We start from the raw sequence: 18,255 nt of genomic DNA, 5'->3' as shown, positions 1-18,255 counted from the left end.
CGTGGGGGGAGGAAGGCATTTCTTGCCTTATCCCTCAGACAAATACAATGACTTCAAAGTCATTATATGAAAGATATGTAACACAACTATTAACACTATGATTTACAGTAATAAAAATATTATTATAACGTGTTTAATTAGGAACCATTATGAGAACAATTAAAGCTGTCAAAATAGAACAAAAAAGCAACGTGTTTTTTCTCTGGAGGACTGGGTTATGGTGAGAGTCATTATTAACTTGTAATTTGAGGACAGAAGATTGCTTTCGTTTTGAGTTGAAATCTAGGCTCTTAAGAAAAAGAGGTCTCTGAGGTATATTCCTCTCTGGCAGGCATTGCTTAAGCAAATGTTATCACAACAGTAGAAGCATTTTTTAATACCCAAGGAAGTCACTTAAAAAAAAAAAAATCTGAATACAGCAGTATCTATTTAGTTCAGCTTTAGCATCCAACACAAATCTGACATTTGCAATCCACGTGCCAGTGTTCATCTCACTGCAGGAAATAAGGCAAAATGGCATTTAGTTTACCTGAAAAGGACAGTCAGACAGCCCTTCAGGAATCAAATTAAAATGCAGCTTGTTACCAGAGCAGTGCATCACATTGTGCTGCTATAGTAACCAGGGGTCCCATGGACTTTTGGGGCCATCTGAGGACATATTTGCAAGAGGTGTAAGAACTAAACTGATTGTCTATGGTACATTTTAAATGACCTGAAAACTCTGAATGATTTGCTGATGTTAACCTATGAAAGAAAATAATTAACTCCTACATGCTCAGACAATAGGCCAGTCTCAGGAGTCAATTTATTTTTATTACTGTTTTTTATAACATACTACTCCCCACAGCTCATTTAAGAAGTGCATGACTTATCTGCAACATGTGAGCAACCAAACAGTTTAATTTGATTCCCTAATAGAGAAACAATAGAGCAATCAAGACCTGTGGGCTGTGGAAGAGAAGATGAACAACAGAAATATGTATTCTACTTAGGCTGTTATTTCTAGTGTTATTTCCTGAAGTATCAAGCATCTGACTGCTCTCAGTTGTTGCATTTGGTGGATGAATCCCTGCTAGCACACTGTGAAAAAAATCACACTACAGCACTGAGCTTTTCTTCACAAATCCTTCTACTAGAACAGAAAGATCCTTAAACAATATTAATAATTATAAAAGCAGTATCTTACATTGTGCCCTGTCCTGATATTAATTTTCCATCGATGCAATCAACATATTTGTCACTGAAGCATTAAGATCAATTTTAACAGTAGAGATGTCCAGGTCAAGAGATTCTTTTGACACACCACCTGTGAAGGAGACTTCAAATTGTTGGTGGGTTGTTGCAGGTTATCATGAAAGAGTTCTGCAAAAGAGTACAGGACTTTAGGCTCCATTAAGTGATTCAACTATTGATGAAAATATCCATAAATTTGAAATAATCAAGGGTATTTTTAATTGCTTTGAAAAAAGAGCTTGATGGCAATTCTTCTGAAACAAATGAAATTCCTTAGAAATATGGGGTTGGGACTGGTGGATGACATAGGAAATTGAAGCACCATTTTTTAAAGCATTGTGAAAACAGTATGTTCATGTGATTTCAGCTCATGGTACTACACATCAGCTCCCACTGTATAGAGCTGGGATGGGTACCTACCTGGAAAGATCTACTCCACATTGGGCGTGCTAATACCAGGAAGGTTGCAGTAAGCCAGAAAAGATCTCAGTTCAAGGGCAAGTTGGAGACTTCAGTCTCCGGGGTTTGGTCTCTCTTTGTACATACCAGTGACACAAATTATGTGGTTGTGCCTAAGTTTCCCCATACACAAAACCAGACAATGATATTTACCTGTTTTAAGATCCATGCCCCAGAACACTGGAAAGACTAGCTGTAAAGCAATTTCAAAATCCTGCTCAGGATTAGAGAACCTTAAACAAAAGCCCACTATCATTCAGGTTAGAAGCAACATTTAATCCAAACAAATAAAATATGAGAGAATTGAAAACATCTCACATTTAATTTTTTTTTACTATATGGAAAAGTATCTAGGCAACATAATAACTAAAATTACCATGTCTAAAACCAGACAGTAGACTGATCTTTTGCTAAATGGGACTTTATACAAGACAAATTGATTGCAACTAATACATCGCTCTTGTGTATAGCCCAGTGCTTTAACAACCTCGAAAGAGTAATTCTTCAAAGGGCCTCACAATTTCATGATATTCTGCTGCAGCCCATTATTAATGGCTTCATTCACTCTCAGGTTCTTACAACAGAAAGTTTATTAGTACTATAAATTAATCAGTTTTGTCAGCAATTTACTCCAGCTGAGGTGCCAGCCCTGATACTCTCATTCTTCACCCTGTTTTTTTGTGTAGATTGGGCTTCCATTTACTGGATTTGTTCCTCCAGTTCCTTCACAGGAAGTAACACAGCCTGAATGCTTTAACAGGGACTTTTGGAGAGGAAAGGTGTTATAAATCATCACTAATGTAGAAGTTCATTTTTAATGGGTTACATTTTATTTGCTTCAGTTGAACACCATTATTTACAGACACAAGTTAATAAAACACATCACAAAACAATAAAATTTCAACAGCTAATATTTATAGGTGCATAGTTCATGCTCAATTACTTTTTTTTAGAAGTATAATACATACACATATATATATAAAGCTCTCACAATAAGTCGTCTCTGCACAGAAATAATAGTCATAGGAAACAAATAAAAATCGTATCATAAACAATATCAAATTACTGACAGCCTATCAACAAAACATGTACAGAGTTAGAAATAAGCAGTAGACACTTAGGTGTTTTTATTCAATATTTTCTTTTTTAACTTTTAAACTTGAAGCCACAATATCCACAGCACAACAATGACCCTGCCAACCAGCTTTCATTTCAGCAGGTGGGAAATGCTGAAACAAGGTGGATGCAGTCACAGATACTCCAATCATTGCTGATGGAAGACTTCAAAATACACCGTAAAAACTGTAAAAAAATTTTACGACTGGGCACATTGGAACTCAGCACTTGTACAGGATGGGACGTCTTTAGTAGTTAGTAGATTTCAGGAGATATAAAGGAAGGAAAGGATTTTCATGCTTCAGGTTCATAGTCTTGATACTCTTCCTAATGAGGAGAGTAGAAATCAGTGCTACTAGTAATTTAGATAAATACATCCTACCTCCACTGCTTGTTCTAGTCCTAGTGGATTCAATACCAAAATATTATGGATTTTCATGTGATCAGGATCTTGCTATTTATTATTATTTTGTCACATCCTCCAGATACTGTACCTTATCAGGTGTGGTATTTACAGGAGAATTAGGCTTTTCCAGTGGTTAATGTGTTACTCAGCTGATGTTGACAGGAACTCATGAGAGCACTCATGGCAACTCACTTGGGGAGGGAGGAGGACTACCTCTGGGCTGAACCGCACACCAGGTGCTGCAGATACTCATGAGTCAGTAAATCAGTTAAATGTGTGTTTAACTACCAGTATGTGAGCAGCCCCCATCATTTCAGTGATATTCGAGGTGCTAGCAATCAAGCATGCCTTTAAGTCGTTTACTGGATCGTGGGCTAAATGTTATATACCTCTCATTTTCAGACTAATTATCTGTGCTACTGTAAAACTGCCATTTCAACTACCAATGCATCGTGCCAGATACTGTAGTAATATTTAAAATTACAGGTTCATTAAAAACATCAAAATACTTTACTCCTGTAACTGCATTAAGATTATAATAATGAATTATTGTGTTTTAGAAAGCGTGATGCTTCAATAAATGACTAAGCTATTAAAACAATCTATGAGGATGCAGTTTTTCCCATATTCCCTACCAAACATAAGAAAAAGATGTAAGTTTACTGTGGATTACTCAGAAACCCAAGATCATGTATTTTGAAACACACACAACTTTTCCCCACTAAACTTCCTTACTATCAAGAAAGCAATGGATTTTCTGTTTCCCAGCACTATACCTCTGAGAGATCTTGGCCAAAGAGACCATGTTTCCGCTGTGCCCTTGCAGCTCACACAGCATCAGACCGTGCCAGGCTAATGCAACTTGAGCATGCAGCCTCCTCCTGTGCCCTTCCTTCTCCTACGTACATTCACAGCAAGTACCACAACAGATTTACCTCTGGAGGCATTTCATAAGCCTCATTCTCAGGATCCACAGGAACATCTGTATTATTCACCATTCCCTCCTGCAGGAAACCTTCTTCATTCTACATTTAAAACAGGGAAAGAAAAGTGACAGGCTGTAGCTGCTTGCCTCATCATTTAAGCCAAAGTGAGTCTTTCCTCCAGATCAGTGGTTGACTTCTTGGCCTGTCCACTGGTTTTGGGATGTTGCCAGGGGTTGTGAAGAGCTAGAGGACATCAGCTCCAGAGAGATCTTCTCCATATTCCACAGGCGTATCCACGGGAATGGCCACTATCATCTTTCTGAACAGCTGAAGTGCTCATATCCCATTTCTCTCTTGCCATGGACAGGCCAAGAAGTCAATCTGAACAAATGAACGGTACCACCACCAACTTCCTGTATATCTTTGGAAAATATTTTAATCACACAGAAAATGCTTTTCTCATGTCATGAAGCAAACCAAACCAAGTTTTTTATTCCTTAAGACACTGATCTGGGAAACACAGTCCCACACAAATTGTTTAAATAGGTTATCTCATTAATTTCTGTTTAACTACTTGGGAGAATACAGTCACAGGTATGGCAAAAGTCGTTGTAAAAGCAGGCCAAAAGAATGGTGTAGTGTCAAGACACACAAATTAAATAGTAATTCAATTATATCTTTTTTAATGTTATAGACACATCAATCCTCTCATAAATGTTTATTTTACAGTTTTAGCCTTTTCACAGTACATTTCAAAGTGGCCAAAAAAGGGAGAATTATTATAACTCAGACTATTACATGCTGGTTTTTTCCTTCAGTTTTAGAACCTAATTGTACTGGGAAAATCCTTTTTCTTTTAAAGGGTCACACCTCTACATGTTTTCTTATGTCAACCAGCACATTACTTTATGCAGTATTAGTATTTTACACAGCAATTTTCATAAGAGCCTCTTGGAATTAATGGGACTGCCGTGGTGTTAAGGAATAACATAAACTATAGATACTATTTACCATGTGAAACAAACACAAATTATAAAGGAAAAAACCCCACTCCAATGTGGCCAATTCCCATAGTAGCTGTTACTGCAGAAGTTCACAGAGAAGAAACATGAGTTTTGCCAGAATAAAGACTGTTGGAGTTCATCCGGAACTCTAAGAAAATTGATATGAAAACATGCAGAGTAGCTCAGTGGAATTATTGTGACCATGCTGATTTATACCAGTTGTCAATCTAGACAGATATGCACTAAAAAATGATTACAGACACTCAGGAAGAAATTCACTTAAAAAAAACCCCTGCAGGCTGGTAGCGTAGACAGAAATACAAAATTAAGTTACAAACCAGACAAATGAGGTAATTCTTCAAAGTCTGCAATTTATAGGATAGTGATGTCAAATTAAATTTATGATATAGATAAAATGAGGATAAGAGAAGCTAAACCTGAACCTCACCTCTGCGAGCTTAACACAAAATAGAAAATAATATGCAAAATCCTCTTTACCTTCACACAGTATTTCTTGTGCTTCTGCTGTTGATTATTTGCCATATATCAGCTTCCTCTGTGGTTTAACCAGGTGACCTTAGTCATAATACTATGTTTCTTGCTGTATTTCTCCATGAACAAATTGTGACTTTATCTGCTAGATACGAATCCTGTTCTTCCGTGGTTCGCCCACCTTTTCTGGCACATGTGCCAGAAACACGTTTTTCACCCTCATCGAAGTGCATGATGTGCAGAATTTATTTCCATACTGTGGATTCTCTCTAGCTCTTACTTCAGAGATTAAAAGGTCCAGTATGAAGATATCTGGTCCCAGTGCTTCTCAAGTGGGGTCAGATATGCTTTGTCCTTTAGACGTAAATATTACAGTCTGTTTACAGCCCTCTATTCTGCCAAGTTCCCTCCATTCATGTGCCTGCTCTCAGCTTTGTGGCGTGCATAAAGCCTGCACTGCTTTATGGCATAGATAACATGGACAAATTCCAAAAGTCAAGGGACATCAATGAATAAGGTTGCTAATATCTTCATTTAGGCCTGTGTCTTTCAGAAGAACTAATAATTTTGGGTGTTCAGCATGACAGGTAACTTTCCAAGCATTAAATTATCAGAAGAACTAGCTCCAATTACAGTTCTGCCCTGGCTTGTCAAAACACTCCAGCTCCTAAGATTTGATGTGCAGTGTTTAATTACCTTAGCCTCTAGAAAAATTTTTAGGGATATTTATGCCTATTTACTTTCATGAGAAGTAGCATCAATCCCTATCAGCTTTGACTGAAATAGCTAAATAGTGTGTGCAATGCAAATTTTAAAGCTGTTATTGTGCACTTCATGTAACATATCAGCTCTAAGGACCTACAGCTCCAGTCTACTGCTCTTCTCTTTAACATCATTAAGGAACAGCTTTGGCTAGCAATCTACATCAAGTAAAACTGTGCCCATAATCAGTCTTGAGCTTGGATGAGGAAGAAAGCTTGAAGCTTAATGTTATCTGTATCAGGAAAACAGATGGCAAGTGAAACTGCCAGGACCATTAGTAACTACAAAGAAAAAGATTCGCCAGCTGAATTTCAAAGAACTTCAAACCTTGGACTCTGTTTCTTAGGAACCTCTGCCACAGGTCTGGACTGTCTATCAGGATTACAGAGACACAATGCCTAAAAAAGGTTGAATTGACCATGTTCCCAAGTTTCTTCAGTGAGTTCAGGATGCAGGTTTCTCTACAGCTTCAAATAAAACAAACAGCAGCACCAGAAAAATACAACATCAATCACAACACCAGTATTTTTTTCAAATTAAGCAAATCACAAGCCATACCAAACCATCAAGGGAACTCTGCCTATGAACGGCAACAAAAATGGACCTTTGTCCAGCTGCAAACAGCAATGCAAACACCACCTTTCATGTTGATGACACTGTAGTTCAGATGAGAATGACATTTCTCAAGGTCACATTTGTTACATTTAAATGTGTAGCATATGTGACCGCATCATTTTAATGGTAGTGCTCTCTGCTTCTGATGTACTGTCCCTCTGAAGTTAGGATATCACAAAAGTAAGCAAACACCCCCAATAACAATGAGCCATCTAAGGTACACTTTATATAATATCTCCTTTAAAACAAAGAAAGGCAATTTTAGGTTCTCATGATCAATAATTCCATATCCTAATTCAGTTATGGAAGAGGAAAAACACCCAGTAGACCAATTCTTGTCTTAGTATGAAAGACACACTTTTCTCTTGAAGCTGCTGCCTCTGTTCTTAAACCATATAGAAGGGCATTTCCAGAGGGAGAGCTTTTTATTAGAAGATCTGAGAAGATAAACAAAAGCTTCTCAGAGATAGTCAGTTTTTAACTGGGGAGCATGAGCTCATTTGCAAGGAAAACACTTTAAAAAGGGAAAATTACAACTCACGCAATATGCAAAGTGTTAAAAGAATGGCAAGGTGAGGATGTCTGCTTGTCACCTGAGGATTCCCTTAAGAAAAAGCAAATGCCCACCTATATCTGGGTTTGAAGCACGATCACTCTGGGTAAGAGCTGCATTTCTACATCTCCAGAGAGTCTTGTACCCTTAGACCCCATGTTATGAAAAACAAGCTTTTGCGGCTAGCCAGAGCAGAGCACACCACACTGCGCTTCCCAGGTACAGTGTCAGTTTGGCTATCAGCGTTCCTGTCTGCCTTGGCAAAGCTTCGTGACTATCAGACTTACACAGCCCAAGACCTACGTGCTATCAGGCTACCTTGCAAGCCCACTCACACCTTCCCTGGGAATGAACGGCTATGGTATATGCCCTCCCTCTCAAAGCACGCTGTGCTCTCATTTTGTCAAGCAACTTCAGTCATTTTATAAACAAAGGGGAGACTGTGTCCCATCATTGTAAATAGGTACATATGCATAACCCTAGGTGCCAGTTCTGGTTCAAGGAACAGGTGCAAAATGGCTGGTATACAAGAGTGGTAAAAATAAGATGTGAAGTAGAACTTACCTGCTGCAATGGCTCCAAAACGTTGACGACGACTCCTTTACTATGGAAATGAATCCTGCTAAGCTGTGCATGTGACAGTGTGAAATGACCCACTTTTACAATAAAATAGTAATCAAACTAAATTTAAAAATCCCCCAGAAAACCTGGCCCTGTTTAAATTACAGAGTATTTGCCAAAACTTCAGGCCTATTCCCTTTGCCAGGAAAACGTCAGCAAACGGGTTTCCCTTATTTCAGTGGTTTTGGTGAAAATTGTACCCCATTCTTTCACTTCACCTTCTTTCCCACCTCATAATGCTGTTGGTGGAAGGGGAGAGTGTTTAAGACCCCACACACATGGAAAACAGACCCAGAGGTCTGCTCATGGTACCACACTTATGTCAGCACCATGTGGCAAAATAGTCACCTTCAGGAGAGTGCATTCAGTTCTCTCAGTGACATGTCTTTGAATGCCAAGTTACTGTTATCAGAAGTAAATTATTTTATCTCAAGTCGCGGACAAAAGCAACTTCAAAAGGAAGCACTGTAATTGTAATTTAGCAGCTGATCTAAGCATTATAATTTACTATCTCCCTGGCTAGTACAGGTTTTATCTTTCCATTATGAATGCTGAAGAAGTCTTACAGTCATGTATATTCTCATGATTACTGGGGACTAATTCCTTCTGGAGTGATTCCATATTCTGAGCTAAATAAGCCAGGCTACCAAAGTGTCAGCTCTTAAAACATTTATACTGACAAGAGGAGGTCACCCTGGAAGTCACTTCCATTAATCACAGAGGTCACAAGGCCCCTCCGGAGACTGTCTAGTCCAACCTCCCAGCTCAGAGCAGGGTCACCTAGAGCAGGTTGCTCGGGGCCATGCCTGGTTGGGTTTTGACCATGCCCACAGATGGAGACTCTACAGTCTTGCTGGATAACGTGGTCCAGTGTTTGACTACCTGCACAGCAAAAAAAGTTTTTCTTACATTTAAATGGAGTTTCCTGCATTTCAGTTAGTGCCCACTGCCTCCTGCCATTTCACTGGGCACCGCTGAAGAACCTGGTTCAACCTTCCTTACCACCACTCCCTGCAGGTATTTATACACATTGGTAAGTTCCCCCCATATACTGTGAAAGTATTTATGTTGTTTCACATTTGCTTATTTTCTTTCTGTTCTTGAGACCTCTATGAAATTTCCCATGCAGATATTGTGGGAGGATTTTTTCTCTTGTAGAAAGCTCTATTGTCCACAATAAATTATTTGCAGGAAAGCTTTTGACACTGTCTCACACAACATCTTTTTCTCTAAAGCAGAGAGACATGGATGTGATGGACGGATCACTCGGAGGATAAGGAATTGGCTGGACGGTCACACTCAAAGAGTTGCAGTCAATGGCTCCATGTCTAAGTGTAGAGCAGTGATGAGGGTGTTCCTCAAGGGTCAGTGTTGGGACAGATGCTGTTTAACATCTTTGTCAGTGACACGGACAGTGGGATCGAGTGCACTCCCAGTAAGATGCCAATGACACCAAGCTGTGTGGTGCAGTGGACACACTGGAGGGAAGGGATGTGCCATCCAGAGGGATCCTGACAGGCTTGAGAGGTGGGCCTGTGCAAGCCTCACAAAGTTCAAGAAGGGCAAGTGCAAGGTCCTGTACATGTGTTGGGGCAATCCCAAGCACAAATACAGGCTGGGCAATGAGTGGATTGAGAGCATCCCTGCGGAGAAGGACTCAAGGATATTAGAGGATGGAAATCTGACTATGAGCCAGCAATGTGTGCTTGCAGCCCAGAAAGCCAACAGCATCCTGGGCTGCATCCAGAGAAGCGTGGCCAACAGGTTGAGGGAGGGGATTCTCCCCCTCTACTCCACTCTCCTGAGATCCCACTTGGAGTGCCGTGTCCAGCTCTGGGGCCTCCAGTATATGAAAAATGTAGTCCTGCTTAAGTGGGTCCAGAGGAGGGCCGTAAAGATGATCAGGGGGCTGGAACACCTCCCTTTTGAGGACAAGCTGAGAGACTAAAACAAAAATAAGGTGAGGCTTGCCTCAAACACCTGAAAAATTAATGTAACGTGTGAAGTCATAGTTAATTTCAACAAAACAGACTATTATAAACTCAGTGAGCACTGGTCACACCATATCACTTGCCAATATTACTTATTATTGAGTGTTACTATTATCATCATTAGTAGAAATAATTATTGACCAGCTATGAATAAAGATAAGAGGCACTATGGAAAAAGCAGTGAACTAGAATAGGAAAAAGCTGGCTTACAAGATAATTTTGGTACACCTCTTTTGTAAAGACCTTTAAAGTCCCTTTTGTAAAGTCTTTTGAGACCCCCAACAAAATGCTCCACAAAAAACATTTTTAATGTAGTTCAGTTTGTTGTATGTACACACCAGATGGTACATGGGGGAGGTTGAAATAAAAATAAGAATGTAAAAAAAAAAAAAAAAAATTAAAAAAATCACATCCAATAGCATTATTACTTTGCAAAATTACCACATACTGAGTAAGGGTAGTATTGCCTTACACTGTATGTCCAAGCCCTGCGCACACCAGGGCAGAACTGGCAGAGTGGTGGGACGCGATGCATGATGAACAAGCCCAAACAATGCTTTCCCGACTCAACAATAGAAGGGAGAATCCAATCAGGGAGTCCGACATTCCCTGAGCTTGTCAACTGGCCCAAGCAGCTTGTCCAGATAAGCACAGACAGATAGCCGTAGTCATGTACATCTTTGTGAGCTCGGATATCGTCTAGTCCAGTACTAGTGAATTATTGAATGTGCTGTTGTTACAGTCTGGATAATTGTACTAATAACCTGTCATTATTACCACACCATTATTTAGAGGTAAATTGGTTATCCCTAGAAGTGTTGGTCTCATGCCTGTTATCGCATCCCAAACCTATAACACAGCAGGGCTGCCTTAAGTCCTTACAATGGCTAACTGAATACTCCCTTCAGCCGGACTAAACCCATTTCAGTTTGGTATTATGCACTCTGTAAGAACTTTCTTCAGGAACTCGTAGTTGTTATATGGTGGCGCTTACAGAAAAATTTTGGGATTCTTTCTATATACCTTTATTTTTTTACAGATATTTTGACCATAAAGCCCAACTTACCTGACGGGAGAAAGACCCTTGTACAAAACAGCACATTCCCAACAACATGCAAAACAAAGATAGGCTAAAATGGCCTCAATTTATTTACTTTCCTAGTCCTAAGGTATGAAATATGTGGAGCTGACTGGTTATAACTGAGTTGCCAGGTCAGCTTACAATGCCCTAAAGCTCCCACTCACTTATTGCAATAATCAGTTCCTCCAAGCCTCAGCTATGAATGACAAAGCATTAGCAGCAGTCTAGTGGTTTTACTCCGGAGATATAGAAAGGAGATATATCTGTGCACTACCTAGAAAGAAGTAAGCTGTTTTAATTATTCCTAAGCTAAACATCTAAGTGAAGGAAATTATGAGAAAGCATTATGTGTGAAGGAAACTATTCGTTCCAGTGCAAAACTCATTTAGAGTACCAATAATGAAATGGCACTACTGCCCTCCTTCTTAAATGGAGAGTGGAAGTGAATAAGAGACTTTTAATTAAACAAATAAATGTCAGCACAATAGCACAATTGCAATGAAAGGCTAACATAATGCCTGCAAGTGCTACAAGCTGCATTTTAATTCATGTATTTATGCCCTTCTGTTGGCGATGACAAAAATGAAAAGGATAAAGACTGAGGCCTATGGAGAGAGGAACGAACATGAAGACTGTTTAAGTGTCTGTGGTTACAGATACATCTTGGTGTCTATAAATAGCTGGAAATACTTGCTGTTTACAACAATTGATGAACCATTCAAATTCCTAGAAAACCAAATTTCAATACAGTATAGATTGTATATATTTTTGTTTCCTTCCTTTAAAATTCCCCTGCTGGGGAAGGCAGCTGGTCTGCCAATGACCTGCTTGAAGAGGAGCTTGACCTTGACAAGATTCCAGTACCCTTGAGAAAAGGAAGTTTTGCTTCAAGCAAATAATTTTCCAAGGAGCTGCAGACTACACAGCAGGATGAAGTAAGCAGGGAGGAAACTGATAAAGGTTATCCAATGAGAATGTTAAAAACAACTTTTTGACCAGTTTTATTGTGACACTCTGGCACCTGAAATATATAAAAATGTACACTTTTAGTAATAAAAAAACCTAGCCGCTTATTCACCCATGAGTGAGTGTGTGTGTTGCTTTGTCTGTCTCTACAGCGACATTCCCCATTTAGTATTATTTGTAAAGATGAGACTCAACTCATTTCAGAGTGCAACAGGAACATTTCTGTGAGCAATCAACTTTCCTCAAACTCAGATTCATGTTTTGCACTAACCAGGTTGGTAAAGTACCTAATTAGAGCTGCTGGTATGTTGTTATTTGCGGATAAATGGATGCAGATTACATGGAGAACCCACCCACTGGCCAGGTCAGACCAGCAGGTCATACGAGTTGTAAAGTTATAGACACATGCATTAATTACAGGTGAATTAACATAACAGGTTGCTAGGAGCTGAGTCAATATGCCATCAGCAAAACATGCAAATGCATCCAGAACACAGTCCTTTCAGCTTCCCAAACCTATGGCAACATTGAAAACTTCACAGGTAGGGAGAGAAAAGCTTGAGTTTACCATTTAGAAAGACTAAAATAATTTCTAATTGCCAAATAGAGGGAATGTTACAAGCTGACTAAACATCACACCAGGTCACATCTGACATCCTCCTGAACACAGCAGAGAAGCATAGCTCAGTAAAAATATTTTAGGGTAATTGATCTGTTCGAACAATATTCACTAGCAACATCATGATTTACATTCTCAAAACAAGTTTCAGAGTGCAGTTTCACAGAAATCTTGAGTGCAGGAATACCACTGTTTTCATAAGGATCTGGAAGAAGGACCAAGGACTGCGCTTAACTGTATGCTTCATCTTATGCATTAAGAAGGAACAATAAAGAGCCCAAATTTATTTTTATTATTCTTAATTCAAAGATACCTTGACAAAACTGAGTAAGTGACTGAAATAAGATGCAGCTCAACAGGAAAAGGTGCTAATATGTTGCACTTAAGCACTCACCAAATCAAAGGGGAAGGGCAAATGGTGCACAGAAAAGAATTACAAAGTCAAAGAATAACATAAACCAGCAATGTCATGTTATTGCAAAAGAGTAAGCCATTCTCTCATGTATTAACAAGGTCTGTGAGGTAATCAGCTTGGTCTAATCTAGGTCCAAGGGTGCATTCTCCTGAACACAGAATTCAGTCTAAACAATGCACTTTGCTGGGGATCTTGGGAGACCCCAAAGAAGAACAGCAGGAATTACACATTCTAAAACAGAGAGGAAAGATGAAGGAACCTGTCAAGAAAGCATAAGTGAACTAGGTCCATATAATCCTAAAAGGATCACCTTAATTAGAATCATAGAATACCCAGTGGGAAGGGAGCTTAAGGATCAGCTGGTCCAACCTTTCTTGGCAAAAACATAGTCTAGACAAGATGGCCCAGCACCCTGTTCGGCTGTACCTTAAAAGTGTCTGGTACTGGGGAAACCTACTTCCCTGGGGAGATTATTCCAATGGTTCGTTGTTCTCATTGTGAAAAATTTTCTTCTTGTGTCCAATCAGAATCTCCCCAGGTAACTTGTACCCATTACCCCTCATCTTTCATCTTTTACTCCTTGTAAAAAGGGAGTCTCCATCTTCTTTGTAGCCACCCTTTAAATACGGGGACATGGTGATAAGATCTCCCCTAAGCCTCATCTTCTCAAGGCTGAACAAGCCCAGTTCCCCCAGCCTTTCCTCACATGTCAGGCTTCCCAATCCTTTCATCACCTTTGTGGCCCTCCTCTGGACCCTCTTGAGCCTGTCCACATCTTTTATTATAGCAGGGGCCAAAACTGACCACGGTATTCCAGGTGTGACCTGACAAGCGCTGAGTAGAGTGGGATGATGACTTCTTTGTCTCTGCTGGTGATGCCCTTGTTGATGCACCCCAGCATCCCATTGGCTTTCTTTGCTGCTGCAGCACACTGGTCACTCATGTTGAGCTTGTTGTCCACCAGGACCCCCAGGTCACTTTTTAAAGAGCTGCTCCCCATCCAGGTAGATCCCAGCCTGTGCTGCACTCCTGGATTATGTTTTCCCAGGTGCAAGACCTTATACTTGTCCTTGTTGAACTTCCTGAGGTTCTTGTTATCCCATTCTTCCAGCCTATCCAGGTCATCCTGCAGGGTGGCTCTCCCTTCCCAAGTGTCCACTTCCCCACTCAGTTTAGTATTAGCAAACAGCATCAGGGTACACTGGATCCCACCATACAGATCACTTCTGAAGGTATTAAACAGTGTTGGGTCCAATATCAATCCCTGGGGGACAGGTTGCCAGTTTGAGAAAGAAAATTAAAACTGGACGTCTTTAAGAACAGCCTGGCCCTACATCTGTCAGGAGCTCCACAGCAGCAATACAGGATTCTCCAATCTCTATGAAGCCATCACCAAGAATGACCTCCAGTGATGATACCTGAGCTTTGTCTTCACTGAATAGAACATAATGATACATGATCTCAACTGATCACATTAACTACAACTGTGGTAAACATCAGCTTTGCAGTCAGCACAGAAATGAGCAACCTTATTTGGATTTGGCTCCATTAAGTCAGTAAAGATGATTTTAAACAGCCTAGTCCCAGTCTAAGCTGCAGTTATTTTATCATACTTTATTTAAAACTGTTTGAATATCACAATCACATTCCAACAGTACATATATTTTTAGAGCAGATAAACTCCAGAAGCTATTGTATAGACTCCATGAGTACATATTCTCTTTCCTAAGAGACAAAATTAAAGGAGGAAAATAAGCTCCCTCTAAAAAAACTTTCCACTCACACAGAGAGTTAATTCAGTGCTGCATTATCTAAAAGAGCAATCTCTAAACCAGAGTTATTTCTCCTAGTCTTAGAAAAAGTCCCTTATACAGAACTGCAGGACCAGTCACCCTCTAGCATCATGAACAGCATGAGTTCCCAGTCTGTTACACATAGCCCCAGAGACAGCACATATTTCAGTTCCGTACCCCATCTTGTGTGAGTGCATTCACAAAGCAGTGCAGTAACTTCACCCACTTCCAAGGAAGTTTTTAAAAAGAGAGAAAGATCTCTACAGGTAGTAGAAAGAGGGTGAGGTTTTCTCCCTTAGACTTTTCTCTTAAGTATGAGTGGATAAGCTAATGCAATCAGCACTCACTCATTTGCTTTTACTCTCCAGCATGTTGAGCTGACAGGAGGGCTAGTGGCAGCATGGTCACCTTCAAAGGCTGTAATTGACTGACAGGACATGCTGTTAGTGAAGTGGTTACCCTTCAGCTACTATCAGTGAGCATCTCTCCAAAGCATTCCTTCAATTCCACTCTATTACAGCACTTTACCTAGCTGGGGAATTTAAAAATATGTTGCTTGTAAGGAAGAAACCAGCACTTGCTCTGAAAAATGCCTGCAGCAATTATTTGAACTATAAAGGTTTCAGGGCTATTTCCTGCAATTGTGATCTATTCAGCCGCAGCTCAAACACTACAAAAGACTAGAGTTAGCTTGCATTTCAAAATGTGTATTTCTGCAGTATTCTTCATCTAGAAGCAAGTATACAACTATTCAGAGCCCTCACTTGCACTGGGAAAGATTACTTCACAGTCCAGTGGCATGAAACACAAACATCACAAACATCTCTTCAGCTTATTCTGCTCTCGTAGAGGAAGAAGTATTTTTTTTTTTAATTAAGTCAATTATTCAATAAATTTTACTTAGTAAGGTGTAGAAGTCAAGGAGACTCTTAAAGGACTACTACCTAAGTATACAATACTGTATCTGAGTATCTGTTTTCTTTCCTTCCTCCCATCACACTGTTACTGTTATCTTTGCTTTTCATTTCTGGCTTAGATGAAGGAAAGCATCAGATTGAAGTCTGCTATCCTCTACACTGCATGAGAGCGGAGTTCAAAGCAAAACAGCCTTTCCCAGATCAAATTTTGTTCTTACCTATGTCAGTATGAGCCTGGTGTAACTCTTCCCCTCACTAAGCCATTTTTGTACTCTGTATTGCTGAGAGAAGCCTGTCTTTATGATCCTCTTTTCAGATACCTGCTGCTGTTCCAATAGGGATGTATATTATAAAAATCTTCACTACTTCTTCGTATACAGAAAATCACAAGAGTTCAAGTTTGGATGGCCTTGAGAAGTCCCCTAAATTGCATCTCTGTTTTAGGCAGGTTCAGCCTTCCCTAAATCATTCCCACCAGATGTCTGGGAAAAAACACCTTAAAAGCCTCCAGTGATAAAAAATTCCACATCCCAAGGCAATTTATTCCTGTACTTAATTACTGTTAACTATTAGTATCTTTCCTGGTGTCTAACCTCAATCTCCCCCACTAACATTTAGCCCCAAGTCCTATTCCCAGTGGACACAGTCCCCTGTATTTCTGTTGCAAGGGTCTGAAACGGAAAAAACTGTTATCCCGACTCATTTCAGTCTTCTCTGGACTAACCCACACAATAGTTAGGAAAAACGTGTTGAGCATCCACTACCCTGTATCTCTGGTGCTCATTTATGAGAACTGCATACAAGGTAAGCCTTGAAAGAGTTGGGATGTGGCTGCTTGGTGTTTGGAGCGGATAGGGCAGAGATGCTGCTCATCAGGCTGATAGAGGAAAAGGAGGGCAAGCCCCAGCAGTGTCTAACATCAGAAAACTACCTGAACCTGAGTCGGCTGATGATCTCAGCCATAGATGGAACATCAGAGGGGAATTGTTACTGCACCCTTTTTACCAGAAAGAGCTTTCTATTAATAAACTCTGTAAAACCATTTGAAATTAAAATGCAGAGCTGCTTTCAAAGTATCAAAGAAGCACAGAATGTTACTTGTCAGAATTGTTAGAATGACACTTTCCCTCTGATCCTTTCTCATTATTAATCACAGTAGCTGCCCAAACGTCAGCTGCTAAGCAGGGGGTCTGCCCTCTGCATCCAGGAATGCACTGGAGTCACAACAAAGCAATCGCCATAAACTGCTACAATTCATAAAATGCAGATGGTCAAACAGCCACAAGGAGCATAATGAAAGGGAAATATCATCTTCTCCACATTTCCTTTTATTACTTGCGAGAGGGGACTTTAATCATACTCCAGCCACTGCCCCATTAATATTTAATCATATGAGCGAAAAAAATGATGCATACACACCGCAGAGGTAGCACACAAAAAACCTAGTTGAGGTAAGGCACTCATTCTGTTAACTACATCCAGAACTGCAGGTAAAATCACATATATGTCAGGAAGTTTTGAGTGAAATGCTTGCTTAGCAATTTATTATCACCTCTACTTTGGGGATAAATAGCAAAAACAAAACCAAGCCATTTTTCTTCAAATTTATGGCATAACTGTCAGCTACATGTGATTTACGCAAGTTCAGATGAAGTTGTAGAGGAATAATTTCATGCATATCATGCCAATAAGAATGATTATCAAAGTTTACTCTATAGAGATGAGGGCCCTCAGTTAAAACAGAGGAGGAATAGAGAGAACACAAAGCAATGGCAAAGCAATTACAGTTGCTACAGTTCTTTCTCCTACAAACCACGTTCTCAGTTCCTGCAACAAACATTGATATGATGCCCAGAGCAATACAACACCCTCAGCATTTAGGTTCCTGCTATAATGGAGCTCTTCCATACTTTCAGTACTGAGAATGATGCAAAAAGACTGGCAGGATGAGTCCATGTTTCAGAAAAAGATGTCCAATTATGATATGACTCCCTGTAGTCTGAGAATAAACACAAAAACCTATCTCCTATCAGCCATAAAGATGATTCTCTACACGTGCTGCCTGGTGAACATTTAGGTAAGAATGAGAGTCACATTTTGAGAATCACCCATGTAGATCTGAACACAACTCGCACGACTGCCATATTCAGATGCCCAAGTGTTTGAAATGTTCAAACAAGATCAGTTAGACACCTGGCTGGTGAATTTATGTTCAAATGCCATTTTAGAAATAAGCCATACTAGAAAATACTTATGTGGAGTATGAAGCTAAAAATGCAGTTTGAT

At 39.8% G+C, this 18,255-nt stretch overlaps 1 protein-coding gene across 2 annotated transcripts in view; it reads right to left on the bottom strand.

The window, feature by feature from the left end:
• Nucleotides 1–2,499: 2,499 nt before the first annotated feature.
• Nucleotides 2,500–18,255, bottom strand: part of SNCA (synuclein alpha) — a 74,554-nt gene continuing 58,798 nt past the window's right edge. For both annotated transcript variants that reach the window (XM_074904013.1, XM_074904012.1), the window contains 2 exons: nucleotides 4,150–4,239; nucleotides 2,500–3,135 (listed from right to left, as the gene is read on the bottom strand). In XM_074904013.1, the coding sequence (XP_074760114.1) occupies nucleotides 3,103–3,135; nucleotides 4,150–4,239 (123 nt within the window). In that variant the 3' untranslated portion in view covers nucleotides 2,500–3,102. The remainder of the gene's footprint in view (nucleotides 3,136–4,149; nucleotides 4,240–18,255) is intronic.

Source organism: Athene noctua, chromosome 4, assembly GCF_965140245.1.
Source record: "Athene noctua chromosome 4, bAthNoc1.hap1.1, whole genome shotgun sequence".
NCBI lineage: Eukaryota > Metazoa > Chordata > Aves > Strigiformes > Strigidae > Athene > Athene noctua.
Note: the sequence above shows the minus strand (reverse complement) of the source record. Positions and strands in the feature narration are given on the sequence as shown.